The sequence below is a fragment of the Myxine glutinosa genome, chromosome 7 (assembly GCF_964187855.1).
Source record: "Myxine glutinosa chromosome 7, kmMyxGlut1.1, whole genome shotgun sequence".
NCBI classification, from domain to species: Eukaryota; Metazoa; Chordata; class Myxini; order Myxiniformes; family Myxinidae; genus Myxine; species Myxine glutinosa.
In genome coordinates, this window is record NC_136267.1 from 96,203,252 (window position 1) to 96,217,173 (window position 13,922).

At 45.8% G+C, this 13,922-nt stretch overlaps 1 protein-coding gene across 1 annotated transcript in view; it reads left to right on the forward strand.

Annotated features, from left to right (window-relative positions):
• Nucleotides 1–8,225: 8,225 nt before the first annotated feature.
• Nucleotides 8,226–13,922, forward strand: part of SNAP47 (synaptosome associated protein 47) — a 28,481-nt gene continuing 22,784 nt past the window's right edge. Inside the window, exons 1-2 of the mRNA XM_078782026.1 lie at nt 8,226–8,287; nt 11,198–12,174. Coding sequence (XP_078638152.1) covers nt 11,208–12,174 — 967 coding nt within the window. The 5' untranslated portion in view covers nt 8,226–8,287; nt 11,198–11,207. The remainder of the gene's footprint in view (nt 8,288–11,197; nt 12,175–13,922) is intronic.

A 13,922-nucleotide genomic window follows, 5' to 3' on the forward strand; every position in this document is an offset into this window, starting at 1 on the left:
TCCATCCATCCACCTTTTGTGGCGCAGGTAACAAGCATTCCCGATCTGCACCACACCTTGGCCCACGTGGATGGAGAGGCACTCACGCTGAAGCATATGGCATATTAGTGTAGCAGCATAGCAAACCTGTTGTGCATTTTGTGATACAAGCACCAAATTTGGCACAAATGTACATTAATATGTTGCGAACATTTTCAGATATTGGGCCACTTGAAATTCCGTAATTTTTTTTTTCAATTTTTTTCAAATTTCGTAATTTAAAATTTTTCGGGTGACACCGTCACAATTTCGGTCTTCGAGGCCGGCCGATATAGTGGGGCGGCTTAGCCCAAATATTCAAAAGAATTGTGCATTTTGTGATACAAGCACCAAATTTGGCACAAATGTACATTAATATGTTGCGAACATTGTGTGGTCAGCAATGAAGACGAGAGTCTGAATTACATGTATGCAAAAGACCTTGTGAACCAGTGAAGCAAATACACGGGTAAGCATGAATTAAATCTAGGGCATGATATAATTTCCATGATGTTTACCTCTACACTCAATGGTGGAAGGAGGTAATGTTTTGATCCCAGCTTGTCTGTATGTCTGTTTGTCTGTTAGTCCACAAAATTCCAGACAAAGCTTGTAGTAGTGGTAGTTGTAGTGGTAGTGGTGATAACAGAAATTGTTATATAGAACTGAACTTATATTATTATTATATGCAGAAAATAACTTCATTTCTATATGCCCTGCAGTGGACAGGTTAATTGGTTTATGCACTGAAGGGGTCACCCTGGTGTGCACTGCTGTGTTCTGCCTCACTGAGTTGTTCAGGTATGATGTACTCAGCACAAGCTTCCGGTCGGCCCGGAGGTGGGGGTGCGGGGCCTGTCACGGAACGTCAAAACAAACGGCCTGCCGGGGCCGCCCAAAAGTCGGGCGTGAGGGGCGCGTCCACTAATGGAACGCCTCTCGCTTCCCAGATCGAGGGCCACGTGGTCAGGAGAACCTCGTCCCTTCCGGTCACACTTTGCCTATCGGCCGGCCTCGAAGACCGAAATTGTGACGGTGTCACCCGAAAAATTTGAAATTACGAAATTTGAAAAAATTTGAAAAAAAAAATTACGGAATTTCAAGTGGCCCAATATCTGAAAATGTTCGCAACATATTAATGTACATTTGTGCCAAATTTGGTGCTTGTATCACAAAATGCACAATTCTTTTGAATATTTGGGCTAAGCCGCCCCACTATATGGGAATAGCACAGTAAAGATCTCCAATGGAGAAAAAAATAATTAATCAAATCCGGGATTGTCGCAGGCTGGCAGGTAATCCTACAGGTGCGTGCACTCACCCCCGAGCTGTCAAGTGTGGGTTCCAATCTCGACCCAACCATAAACTACCGTCCTGGTGTTGCACATGCAGCATGACACGTGTGCCCTTCACGAAGAGTAACGGAGCCATCTCCGGCATCCCGAACAAACACAAATTTTGTTTTTGTCCAAGTCTCACAATCGACTTTGTTCAAGGTGATGTTGGACAGGAATTTTGAATTCGTTCACACAGTGATGGCGATATTGTAATCCACCGAGTTCGACAAAGTTCGGTGGTCACAATGCTTACATCCCTTAAATCCCCAAGAGGATGCAGCCGGAAGACAAAGTGGAACAATGTTGGAGTGGAAACTTCCAAACAATACGTCAAGCAGGCTCAAATCTTCATTCATTCCTTTCTGGACTCGCTCAGTCGGGTCATTCGATCCGTGAGCTTCATTCCTTCAATGATTCTGCCTTGGGATCTTCGGGTCCTGAGTTCGAGTCCCTGTGCATCAGTTTAATGAACACCACCTGGGTGGGTTCGAATCCAGACCCAGCTATAAACTGCCGCCCTGGTGTTTTGCATCAAGGTGAGCGCCATACATCGGAAGGCAGGTTAAACCGGGTATCTCCTTGTGCCGGCAGGTTAAGCCGGGTATCCCTTGTGCTTGCAGTTGATGTAAAAAAAATAAAAGATCCCAGGTCTTTCGCGAAACGGTCGGCGAGTTATCACGGGCACCCTGAACAAATTACAAATGGCTGCCACATTCGAATGTCAGGCCTGGACAGAACCGTTCTCCCAGAGGGTGGGAATGATGGGGATCATGAAGTAAGAATAAGAAGAACTTGATATGCACGCACGATGACGTTGAACTGAACATTAATTGGATGATCGAACTTGATTCCAGAACACTGCCCTTTGTGAATCACGTGTTCAACTATTATTTAAATCGTGTCTTCCTCTGCATGAGGTTGATGGAGTATTGGGATGTATTCTTGAAGTTCTTCGTACTAAACACAAATTGATGCTGGCAGCAGGTACTCTTGTACCCAAGTGATCTTTTTCAAGGTGTATCTTTGTAAAGTGGTTGTCTGATGAGGTTTTACATCTCAACCAAGGTTTCCCTCTTGAAATTATTGGTGGGGACCGAAAATGTTTTGTATGACATATTATATAGTAATACTGTTACGGATTCGTCACTTCCGTTGTGGTGGTTTTCATCCACTGTAAACATTTTGGATTCCATGTACTATTATTGTTTTCAAAAGGTTTATTGTTCATGAACTATTTTCAAAAGTTAAAAGTTAATGTTTTAAATAAAACCGGAACAGGTCGATGAAGAGGAAGAAGAGAAAAGAAGGCAGAGCGAGTCGAGTCGGACAGGAAGCATAGTTGCTTTGTGGTCTGGAGCGAACGTTGGCGAACGACAGTCACTAGCGAACTTTCGGGTTTCCCAGGAAAGGGATTCCTGCGACAGAGTGATTATCGCAGTGACAGATTAACCTGCGTGTCAGGTTTTGTGATCGATTCCGGAGAGAATCATTGCCGGGCCGTTACGTCTCAAGAACGGGCCGTCCGCCATCTTGACTCTCGCGCTTTGTGCGCGAGCAAGGTTTCTTTGCTTCGCTTCAGCCTTTGCGCGTCGCGCAAGGTTTTTCCTTGCTTCACGTCAGCCGTTTTCACCGCATTCAGACGTATCTGGTGTGTGTGTGTGTGCAACGCGGATATACCTGAAGGTAAATCTGAGGTTTGCCGACTGCGAGATGTGGAACGTCCATACCCGAGGGTGTGATTTCCCAGTCGCCTGGAGGGCGCCTTTGGATTTCCCAGTCACCTGGAAGGCGCCTTTGCACAGCTTTGGCAGCAAGACTGTAACTGCCAACCCAATGGGATTCTGGTCTCGATTGGACATTGATCTGTCGATCGCTGGAGCGGATCGACTTTGGCTTGAAGCTGGGGATTAGAGACATTGGGGATGTTCTTGTTTCACTCACTTGGAGCACAGTGAGTTATATATTACAAAACTGATGGTACCATCATAGGATATTGATTGTACTTTTGATTCATATTATTGTTGTACTGTTATTCTTGTGTGATCTTAATATACACAAAGAATTAAGTTAAGCACCCCCCCCGTTTTTTTACAACCTCGCACATTACAAGTTTGTTGTCGTCAAAACAGTGTAATATACCCATGATATTGCTATATTTTCTGGAGAAGTGATATTATGGTCACATAAAAACATAACAATCATGCCGTTTTCAATATTTTATTCTGAATAATTTAAGGTGAAATTTTTTGGGAATTTTAGGCATATTTTCACCTCAATTTAAGTATGGAGCTATAGGTCCATCACGGACAGTGTGGATGACGTTTATGTTTTCTAACGTACAGTCATTGTTCTGAGAAGACCTCTAGCGATCTTTGCGTCAATAACGTGTGTAGGACCCACGTGATCGGATCACTGACTCAACCCTACGTCTCATAGACCCTGTAAGCCGTCGTATGCGTTGCTGTGGCAGGTTGTTCCATTCCCGATGTAATGCACGTTCCAATTCATCCAGATTGGCTATTGGAGGGACCATCTTCGCAATTTGTCGTCCCAACATGTCCCAAACGTGCTCGAGGGGGTTCAGGTTCAGGACAGGATTAGGGGGTGCTTAACTTAATTCTTTGTGTAGGGGTGCTTAACTTAATTCTTTGTGTATACAATATTTGTTTGTGAGTAACAATTGGTGTGGCTTCACCATTGATTTTTGACATACAGAATAACACATTTTTCTGCCGTGACTCCTCTCGGGGCTCGGAGGTACACCGTGACTTTCCCAAGGGGATTGGGAAAGACTTCAAACCGTTGCGACAATATTGATCTTGGTGGAGGAATTCAAACAGTGTGTCCACGCGGACATTAAAGTACATCTGGAGGAAAAGAAAGTACCAGAGTTGTATGAGGCAGCAACCATGGCAGATGACTATGCCTTGACACACAGGATGGGGTTCCACAAACCTAACTTCCCACCTAGAGTTAGCCAGGGGAGTTATGGTAAATCCGGTGCGGAGAACAAATATTCATGGAGGCGGCCTAGAGATGACTATGGGGACAAATCTGATACCGCGACTTTTAGGGATCAGAAGACTACAGTTCCAAGACCGACTTATCTTCCGGGAGGCCCGAGGCAGACCTCACGTTTTTCCTCCGGGCCTACTTGCGCTTTTTGCAAGAAACCTGCACATTTGATGTCCCAATGTTATGCCCTGAAAAGGAAAAATCAGGAGCGGAGTCAGACTAGTACAACTCCAAATGCATTGGCAAATGCGAGAAATCGTCCTTCGAGGACAGTGCCTTGTGAAGGTTCCCATGCCAAAGTTACGGCATCACAGAACGACCTTGTTCAAGAGGGTTACAAACCTTTTATTTCAGAGGGGTTTGTGTCACTGGATGGAGACTTGACGAACCAGAGACCTGTTAGGGTATTGAGGGACACAGGAGCACATCAATCTTTGATGCTTGAAGGCATTTTGCCATTGTCAGAGAAGACAGCAACTGGTGTTAGTTTTTCTTTTACAGGGGGTTGGTGGCTATGTTAAAGCTCCACTTCATGTCATCCATTTAAAGTCTGATTTGGTGTCAGGACCGGTCACCGTAGGTTTACAAGCCACTCTTCCTGTAGAGGGAATCTCTTTTGTTATCGGAAATGATTTGGCCGGTGGTCAAGTTTCTGGTAATCCGATGTTTGTTTAAAAGCCTAGTATGGAAAATAACACCGCGCAGTTAGAGCAGGAGATTCCGTGTATCTTTCCATCCTGTGCCGCTACTCGTGCTATGGGTAGGAAGCGCTCTGAAGAGAAGGAGAAGGTACGGACGTCACGCTTTGCACAGGCACGTCTTGTCGAGTACCCTGAAACTAAGTGTCAGCGCACACGAGTCATGAATGGAGGCAATGTTGGCAAGCTCTTTGTAGGTGGACTGAACTTCAACACAAAGGAAGATGTTCTGGACTCTGTCTTCGGCAAATATGGACCACTCTTGGAAGTGCTGCTGATCAAAGACAGGGAGACGCAAAAGTATAGAGGGTTTGGCTTTGTCATGTTTGAAAACACAAAGGACGCCAAAGATGCAGAAAAGGATTTGAATGGCAAGGATTTGGATAGTCGGACCATAACAGTAGAAAGGGCAGGCCATGGGCGTCGAGGGGGCTACAGAGGAGGAAAACGTGGAGGTAGTTTCAGGGGTGGCTATGGCTCCCGGGGTGGGAGTAGTAGTTTTGGTGGTGGCCGCAGTCGAGATTACTATGGAGGCGCCCAGAGTTACGGCAGCTCCCGAAGGGATGATTATCAGGGTAGTGGCCGAGAAGGAGACCGCTATTCACGTAACTACAGCGACAAGCGCTCAAACCGTGATTATTATGAAAGTTAGGAAGAGTTTGAAGAACTGAATGCTGCGGAGCAGCCGAGCCAAGATTCCTACATGGATTAACCGTGAACTCCACGTTCCTAAAGGCGTCCATGTAGTGAATACTTCAAGGCCTCACCACCCAACCACCATGAAACCTGGCTCTCAGCTCGGCCTCCTTCAAAATGTGCTATAGATTTGCTTTGTTTTGGATTTTTGATCACAACTCCTTAACCTTCATTCAAAAAAATGAAAAATAAAAATCATAGGTTGATGAGATGGAGTTTGGCTTTGCAGGAGTTCAACTTGGAAATTGAGCATGTAAAGGGCAGGGACAATGTCGTTGCTGATGCTTTGTCCAGAGTGAACTAACTTTGGAAATTTCTGTAGGTTGTTTGGAAGTTTTGTTGCTTTATTTTTGGTAAATATTAATTATTGTTGCTCACGTGAATTGATGATTTGGGTGTGAGTTTTACTTTTGTTTGTTAAAAGAGTTTTTGCCTGCAAAGAAAGTTTTCACTATGTTCAAACTTTCTTACTTGAGGGGGGGAAGTGTTATGGATTCGTCACTTCCGTTGTGGTGGTTTTCATCCACTGTAAACATTTTGGATTCCATGTACTATTATTGTTTTCAAAAGGTTTATTGTTCATGAACTATTTTCAAAAGTTAAAAGTTAATGTTTTAAATAAAACCGGAACAGGACGACGAAGAGGAAGAAGAAAAAAGAAGGCAGAGCGAGTGGAGTCGGACAGGAAGCATAGTTGCTTTGTGGTCTGGAGCGAACGTTGGCGAACGACAGTCACTAGCGAACTTTCGGGTTTCTCAGGAAAGGGATTCCTGCGACAGAGTGATTATCGCTGTGACAGATTAACCTGCGTGTCAGGTTTTGCGATTGATTCCGGAGAGAATCATTGCCGGGCCGTTACGTCTCGAGAACGGGCTGTCCGCCATTTTGACTCACGCGCTTTGTGCGTCGAGCAAGGTTTCTTTGCTTCGCTTCAGCCTTTGCGCGTCGCGCAAGGTTTTTCTTTGCTTCACGTCAGCCGTTTTCACCGCATTCAGACGTAGCTGGTGTGTGTGTGTGCAACGCGGATATACCTGAAGGTAAATCTGAGGTTTGCCGACTGCGAGCTGTGGAACGTCCATACCCGAGGGTGTGATTTCCCAGTCGCCTGGAGGGCGCCTTTGGATTTCCCAGTCGCCTGGAAGGCGCCTTTGCACAGCTTTGGCAGCCAGACTGTAACTGTCAACCCAACTGGATTCTGGTCTCGATTGGACATTGATCTGTCGATCGCTGGAGCGGATCGACTTGGGCTTGAAGCCGGGGATTAGAGACATCGGGGATGTTCTTGTTTCACTCACTTGGAGCACAGTGAGTTATATGTTACAAAACTGATGGTACCATCAAAGGATATTGATTGTACTTTTGATTGATATTATTGTTGTACTGTTATTCTTGTGTGATCTTAATACAATATTTGTTTGTGAGTAACAATTGGTGTGGCTTCACCATTGATCTTTGACATACAGAATAACACATTTTGCTGCCATGACTGCTCTCGGGGCTCGGAGGTACACCGTGACCAGGGGGTCGGGGAGGAGCACGTAACAATACATATAAATGTTCAACTTTTTATTTACAACAAGCCCGGTGTTGGCTCAATGTAAATATAAACCCCTGCTGCTCTTCTCTGATCTCCATCTTCACACTCTTCCTTATCCTCCTCCCATCCAGAACCCTCTCTGGTACCTTCCTTCAATCCTTCATAACCCTCAAATACAAAAATTAAATTTAGTGTTCATTATTCCTCCATAATTTAATACATTATCGATCAAATACTCCACAATACATGATCAAAATATCCATTTACCATAATGTACATTATTTAATTACATGTTATATGTTACCCGACCACCTTAACAATGCCCCACTTCCACCTCCCCCAGGCTATTATTACATTGTACTTTAACAACGAGTAATGGTAAAAAAAAATCAAGGTTAAACTTTAGAGTTTAGAGTAAGTAATTAATTTAGTGAATTATGGAGTAATGGAGAGGAATGTAATAGAGCATATGTGTCTGTAGTGAGGGGTAAATGAAGGTAATTTCCCTCATATGTGCGTACGTAATAAAGAGATGCCCATTCGCATATTGTTATGTTTTTGGTGCAATTGTTTACAAAATACTTCCCCATTAAATCACGTATTACAATTCTGTGACGGGATAGCGGTAATTTCCTCCTTTTTTGACCACAGTAGATCTAGTAGATCTTTGCGATTTTGTCGTTGACCCAAGAGTAGTGCCTCTTCATCAACGACAGTATCCATTCTGTTTTCCCGCCTATTGTCATCAAATCAACTGACTAGTTTTTCCAGCAAATTAACTTTCCTTCAGACTCCGCCTCCTTCGCTTGATGCTCCTCCCCTTTCCTGTGTAGCCGATTTCTCCATCGAATCTCATTATCACTCCTCACGCCCTCCTCTTCCTCCTGCCATTCGCAATTCTTCTTCCTCCTTGTAGTACGATTTGAGACGCCCGGGGGCGCTGCTGCGAATCACAAGCGACATCATAAGGTTGTCCTCTAAACTGGGTGAGTTCATGACGTGTCCGTTCGGCAAATTTTTCTTTCATTTTATCCTTATTGTTGTTGCACTTTGGTTTCAGCATTTGGCTTTAAGAACACGTTTTTTTTATTATTTCAGTCATAATCCTCGACTGTGGAACACTTTTGACAGCGTGAGCACGGACGCTGTGTACAACGCGATGCTGTCTGTGTACGTTGTACAGTGCAGCGCCTTGTCCGGCAATTCCGTGTACAGTACAGTGCGGTGCCGTGCATAGTGCGACTCCATGCCTTCATGTACACTGTACAGTGCGGCATCGTATACAATGTTCCATATACAAAGCAGCTACTCACCTGTGCTGTGGTGGTTTCCAGCGCTTCCTGTACAGTACAGCGCCTAGTCCCGTGTACAGTGCTGTATTGTGTTTTTAGTAGTGGAGGAATGGTGCTGATTTTGGACAGAGGATGGTGATTTATTTTTTAATTATTTTTTTGTTTTTTTTTGTATACAAGATCGAGGCTCGTGTAAGAGCTAACATTAATCACAAAAAGACAAACTGACACATAAAACACATGATAAAGGGAGCGGGAGAAGGTGGGGAGAGAGAGGGAAGCACACAAGTACAACATTTGAGAGCAGGGACATCAGGAGATCTGTGGGAGGGAGAGGACTTGGGGGAAGGAGGGGGTAGAAAAGATCAGGGTTTTGGATGGGGCAAGACAAGAGATGGTGGTGAACAGCTGTTTGTGAACAGCTGAACAGGTGGTCAAGATCGCCAAGCATTAACTGTGGTTTGAATCGCTGGAGGCCATCTGTTCTCTCGGATACGGTACAAACAGGGACTGTGTCGTCGTTCCTCGTTTTGGTTTGTGTTGTTTCTCCATCTAGGGTCGGAGAGGTTCAAGCTATAACAAGTGAATCCACTTGGATTCCGCCCAGGTTGGCACATGGAAATTATGATGTAGCATAATTATCATCTCGGGTCAAGATTTGAAATTATGCCATGGTGTTTGTAAAATTGCTACTAGTATTCACATTATGTACTTTCACCAAAACATACATCATCATAGAAACATACATAGAATTTGGGTCCTCTGGGTCATTTGGGTCCTCTGGGTCATTTGGGTCCTCTGGGTCATTTGGGTCCTCTGGGTCATTTGGGTCCTCTGGGTCATTTGGGTCCTCTGGGTCCTCTGGGTCATTTGGGTCCTCTGGGTCATTTGGGTCATTTGGGTCCTCTGGGTCATTTGGGTCCTCTGGGTCATTTGGGTCCTCTGGGTCATTTGGGTCCTCTGGGTCATTTGGGTCCTCTGGGTCATTTGGGTCATTTGGGTCCTCTGGGTCATTTGGGTCATTTGGGTCCTCTGGGTCATTTGGGTCCTCTGGGTCATTTGGGTCCTCTGGGTCCTCAGGGTCCTCTGGGTCCTCTGGGTCCTCTGGGTCATTTGGGTCATTTGGGTCCTCTGGGTCCTCTGGGTCATTTGGGTCCTCTGGGTCATTTGGGTCCTCTGGGTCATTTGGGTCCTCTGGGTCATTTGGGTCCTCTGGGTCATTTGGGTCCTCTGGGTCATTTGGGTCCTCTGGGTCATTTGGGTCCTCTGGGTCATTTGGGTCCTCTGGGTCATTTGGGTCCTCTGGGTCATTTGGGTCCTCTGGGTCATTTGGGTCCTCTGGGTCATTTGGGTCCTCTGGGTCCTCTGGGTCATTTGGGTCCTCTGGGTCATTTGGGTCCTCTGGGTCATTTGGGTCCTCTGGGTCATTTGGGTCCTCTGGGTCATTTGGGTCCTCTGGGTCATTTGGGTCCTCTGGGTCATTTGGGTCCTCTGGGTCATTTGGGTCCTCTGGGTCATTTGGGGCCTCTGGGTCATTTGGGTCCTCTGGGTCATTTGGGTCCTCTGGGTCATTTGGGTCCTCTGGGTCATTTGGGTCCTCTGGGTCATTTGGGTCCTCTGGGTCATTTGGGTCCTCTGGGTCATTTGGGTCCTCTGGGTCATTTGGGTCCTCTGGGTCATTTGGGGCCTCTGGGTCATTTGGGTCCTCTGGGTCCTCTGGGTCATTTGGGTCCTCTGGGTCCTCTGGGTCATTTGGGTCCTCTGGGTCATTTGGGTCCTCTGGGTCATTTGGGTCATTTGGGTCCTCTGGGTCATTTGGGTCCTCTGGGTCATTTGGGTCCTCTGGGTCATTTGGGTCATTTGGGTCCTCTGGGTCATTTGGGTCCTCTGGGTCATTTGGGTCCTCTGGGTCATTTGGGTCCTCTGGGTCATTTGGGTCCTCTGGGTCATTTGGGTCATTTGGGTCCTCTGGGTCATTTGGGTCCTCTGGGTCATTTGGGTCCTCTGGGTCATTTGGGTCATTTGGGTCCTCTGGGTCCTCTGGGTCATTTGGGTCCTCTGGGTCATTTGGGTCCTCTGGGTCATTTGGGTCCTCTGGGTCATTTGGGTCCTCTGGGTCATTTGGGTCATTTGGGTCATTTGGGTCCTCTGGTTCATTTGGGTCCTCTGGGTCATTTGGGTCCTCTGGGTCATTTGGGTCCTCTGGGTCATTTGGGTCCTCTGGGTCATTTGGGTCCTATATTCCTATCCTATAACATATATATCCTATAACCTATCCTATATATATCCTATATCATATAACATATATCCTATATATCCTATAACATAACATATAACAAATATATCCTATATTATGTACTAGCGAGCGGCCGCGTACCAGCCAAAGGGGTAGCCCATGGTTAGCCTAAATATAGATTTGATGACGTCATGTTTACACATCTGAGCGACAGAAACGGAGCTTCACTTTTGGAGAGACAGAAATTCCCAGGCAAACGCTATAACGCACCAGGTTTACAACCTGTGCGTTAATAAATCCTTAGACTAAGTATGGTATTGATAAAATGTCATGGAATCGAATGAGGACATCCGTGTGTCTCCTTTCAGCTTACACAACATGAACGCAGAGGCCATATCCACCTGGCAGGCCGCATACTACCTGCCAAGCACTCGGCGCTGGGTCCGTGGGAGACTCGTATTGATGCCTGGCTCGCTGCGCTTCTCTACTGATGGCGCTGTCGCACCACTTCTATCTTTGCACCTAAGAGACATTTCCGGAATGAAACGAGAAACCACAGGTCTCATCTTTAGTGCCATTATCTTGTCCGGTCCTGGCTCTGCAACTCACTGGTTCTCATCGATTAGGCCAAGCCGAGACACGGTCTACAACGTCCTTGAGCACTTTTGGCGCGCGGAACTTCTCGGTGGGCCAGGGAGGTTGTCTGGGCGCAAGCCGACGTCCACACGCGGCAAGGAACTGCTGGGTTTGGCTGAGCGATCACAGCAACGCCTGGTAGAGTCAACGCAGGCTCTGCATCGGCAAGGCAGGCAGCTGGATGGTATCGGGAAGAACCTAGAGAATATTGAGGGGGACATGGCGGTAGCAGGTACGTTACTGGGCCAGCTTGAGGAACCTTGGTGGTCTTTAAACTGGCTTAAGCCTGGAGGAAGTCAGGAGGAGGTGGTGCAGTTTGAGGGTAAATTGGAGGATAGTTGTACAAAGATGTCAGGCCAAACCTCAATAGTGCAAGTACCTGCTACTTACTGCTTCGGACGAGCCGGGGAGATGTTGCCCGGTTCTCTCGCTATATTACCGTCGGGGCTGGAGGTCCGGGATGGTGAAGGCAAAACTGTGCACACCTTCAGACGAAATGAAGTCAACGAGTTGGAAATGCAGGGCCCGTATGAATTGACAGTGAAGCATCGCCAGCTCGGCCGTCCCGATATTGTTTTTCGTGTCCTGTCCGCGACGATGCCGGACGTTGTCGCTGTTCTGCAGCTGCAGTACACAGAACGCTTTTCAGGCTGGGAGGACGAGAAGGATGCTCATGCTGAGGAGTCGAATCACGGTTTATGGGGGAGTGGTAGGTATTGTTTTGATTTCCTTCATTTCATTGCACATCCTATGTCGGGAACTTTTCAATAATGGTCATTGATATAAGCTTTTGTTATCCCACATAACAGCTGCAGACTCTGTTTTGATTTGTGAGGGGTCCATTATGCTGGATATGCTTTTATTCTTTTTATGCCTCCGCCCTGAAGGTTGCCGGAGGTATTATGTTTTTGGGTTGTCCGTCCGTATGGGCTAAACCTCGTTTTTCTCAGCAACCAAATGTCCGATTGAGACTAAACTTTCGGGGTAGGAGTCGCACCCATGCAGAATGGTTTTTATGATAATTGTGACGTCATAGGTCAGCTGGTATGGCAGCCATTTTGAATTAAATGCAAATAATTAAAAAAAGAATTCTCTGAATTCGCTGAATGGAAAGATTTTAAACTTGGCACATTGTCAAATACATACTCCCAATGGGGAATAAAAGCATGATAATGATGACATCATCGGTGAAGTGGTGTACCAGCCATAAATGTTTTAATCGAATGCCTTATCCTAAAAATCTGAAATTGCATGCACATGATCTCTGACCCATTTGTATTGAAATAATAAATTTATGACATCATAGGTCATTCCTCGTTTGGCAGCCATATTGGATTTAAGGAAACTATTAAATAATTATATCTCTGAAAACCCTTACCCTATCGATGTGAAATTTTACTAATGTCATCTAACACCATTGTTGCATATAGTTTGAAAATGATGACGTCGTAGGTCATGTGGTTTGGCAGCCATCTTGGATAGAAAAATGAACCTTATCCGATCAACACCAAACTTCACAAATCCCCTCCCCATACATATGCACAAGTATACATTTTTGATGTAATATGTCACGTGGTTTGACAGCCATATTGGCTTGAAAGCCGATATTGAAAAATAATCCCTTCTCCGAAATCGCTTCATCGATCGATGTGAAACCTGTCCTGTGGTAAAAATTTAATACTTCAAAACAGCAGAAGGGATTTAAACCATACTTGTTTATTTTTAGGACAGTGAACGAGGGCATCTACCCATTGTCACGGGCAAGGACTATGCAGAGGCATATTGGCGACAGTCACATTGCTCTAGTTTTCCATCTTTCTCTTTCTGTTTGTATTGCTCATCATAATCCAATTTTACTTTCTCTCGGTATCCATAACGATATGCTCTGTGTACTGTTGGGGGTCGCCCCTGAGCTAACTGGTCATGGACTTAATCTATCTTCATCTAATCCGAGCTGGCTTGGTACAGTATTGAAGAGGGTGCTGCATCTCCAAGGATACCCTCCATCTTTTTTTTTTTTTTTTTTTTTTTTGTTTTTGTATACAAGGTCGAGGCTCGTGAAAGAGCGAACATTAATCACACAGAAAGACAAACCGACACAAAAAACATATAACATAGGGAGCGGTAGACAAGATGGGGAGAGAGGGGGAAGGACACAAACACAACATTTGAGAGCAGGGACCGAGAGACATGGAGACATCGAGAGATCTGAGAGAGGGCGAGGGCTTTGGGGGGGGGGGGGCGTGGGAAGGGGGCGGTGGGAGAGGTATAAAACATATGGACACTGCCAGGACTTCCAGGAAAGAAGTTGGAATTTCAAACAAGGTGGATCTGGGGTGAATTAGCGGGGGTAGAAAAGATCAAGGTTTTGGATGGGGGAAGATAAGAGATGGTGGTGAACAGCTGTTTTAAAGACCTGGAGGGAGGAGTGGGATTGAAGGGAGTGAGGGAGTTTGT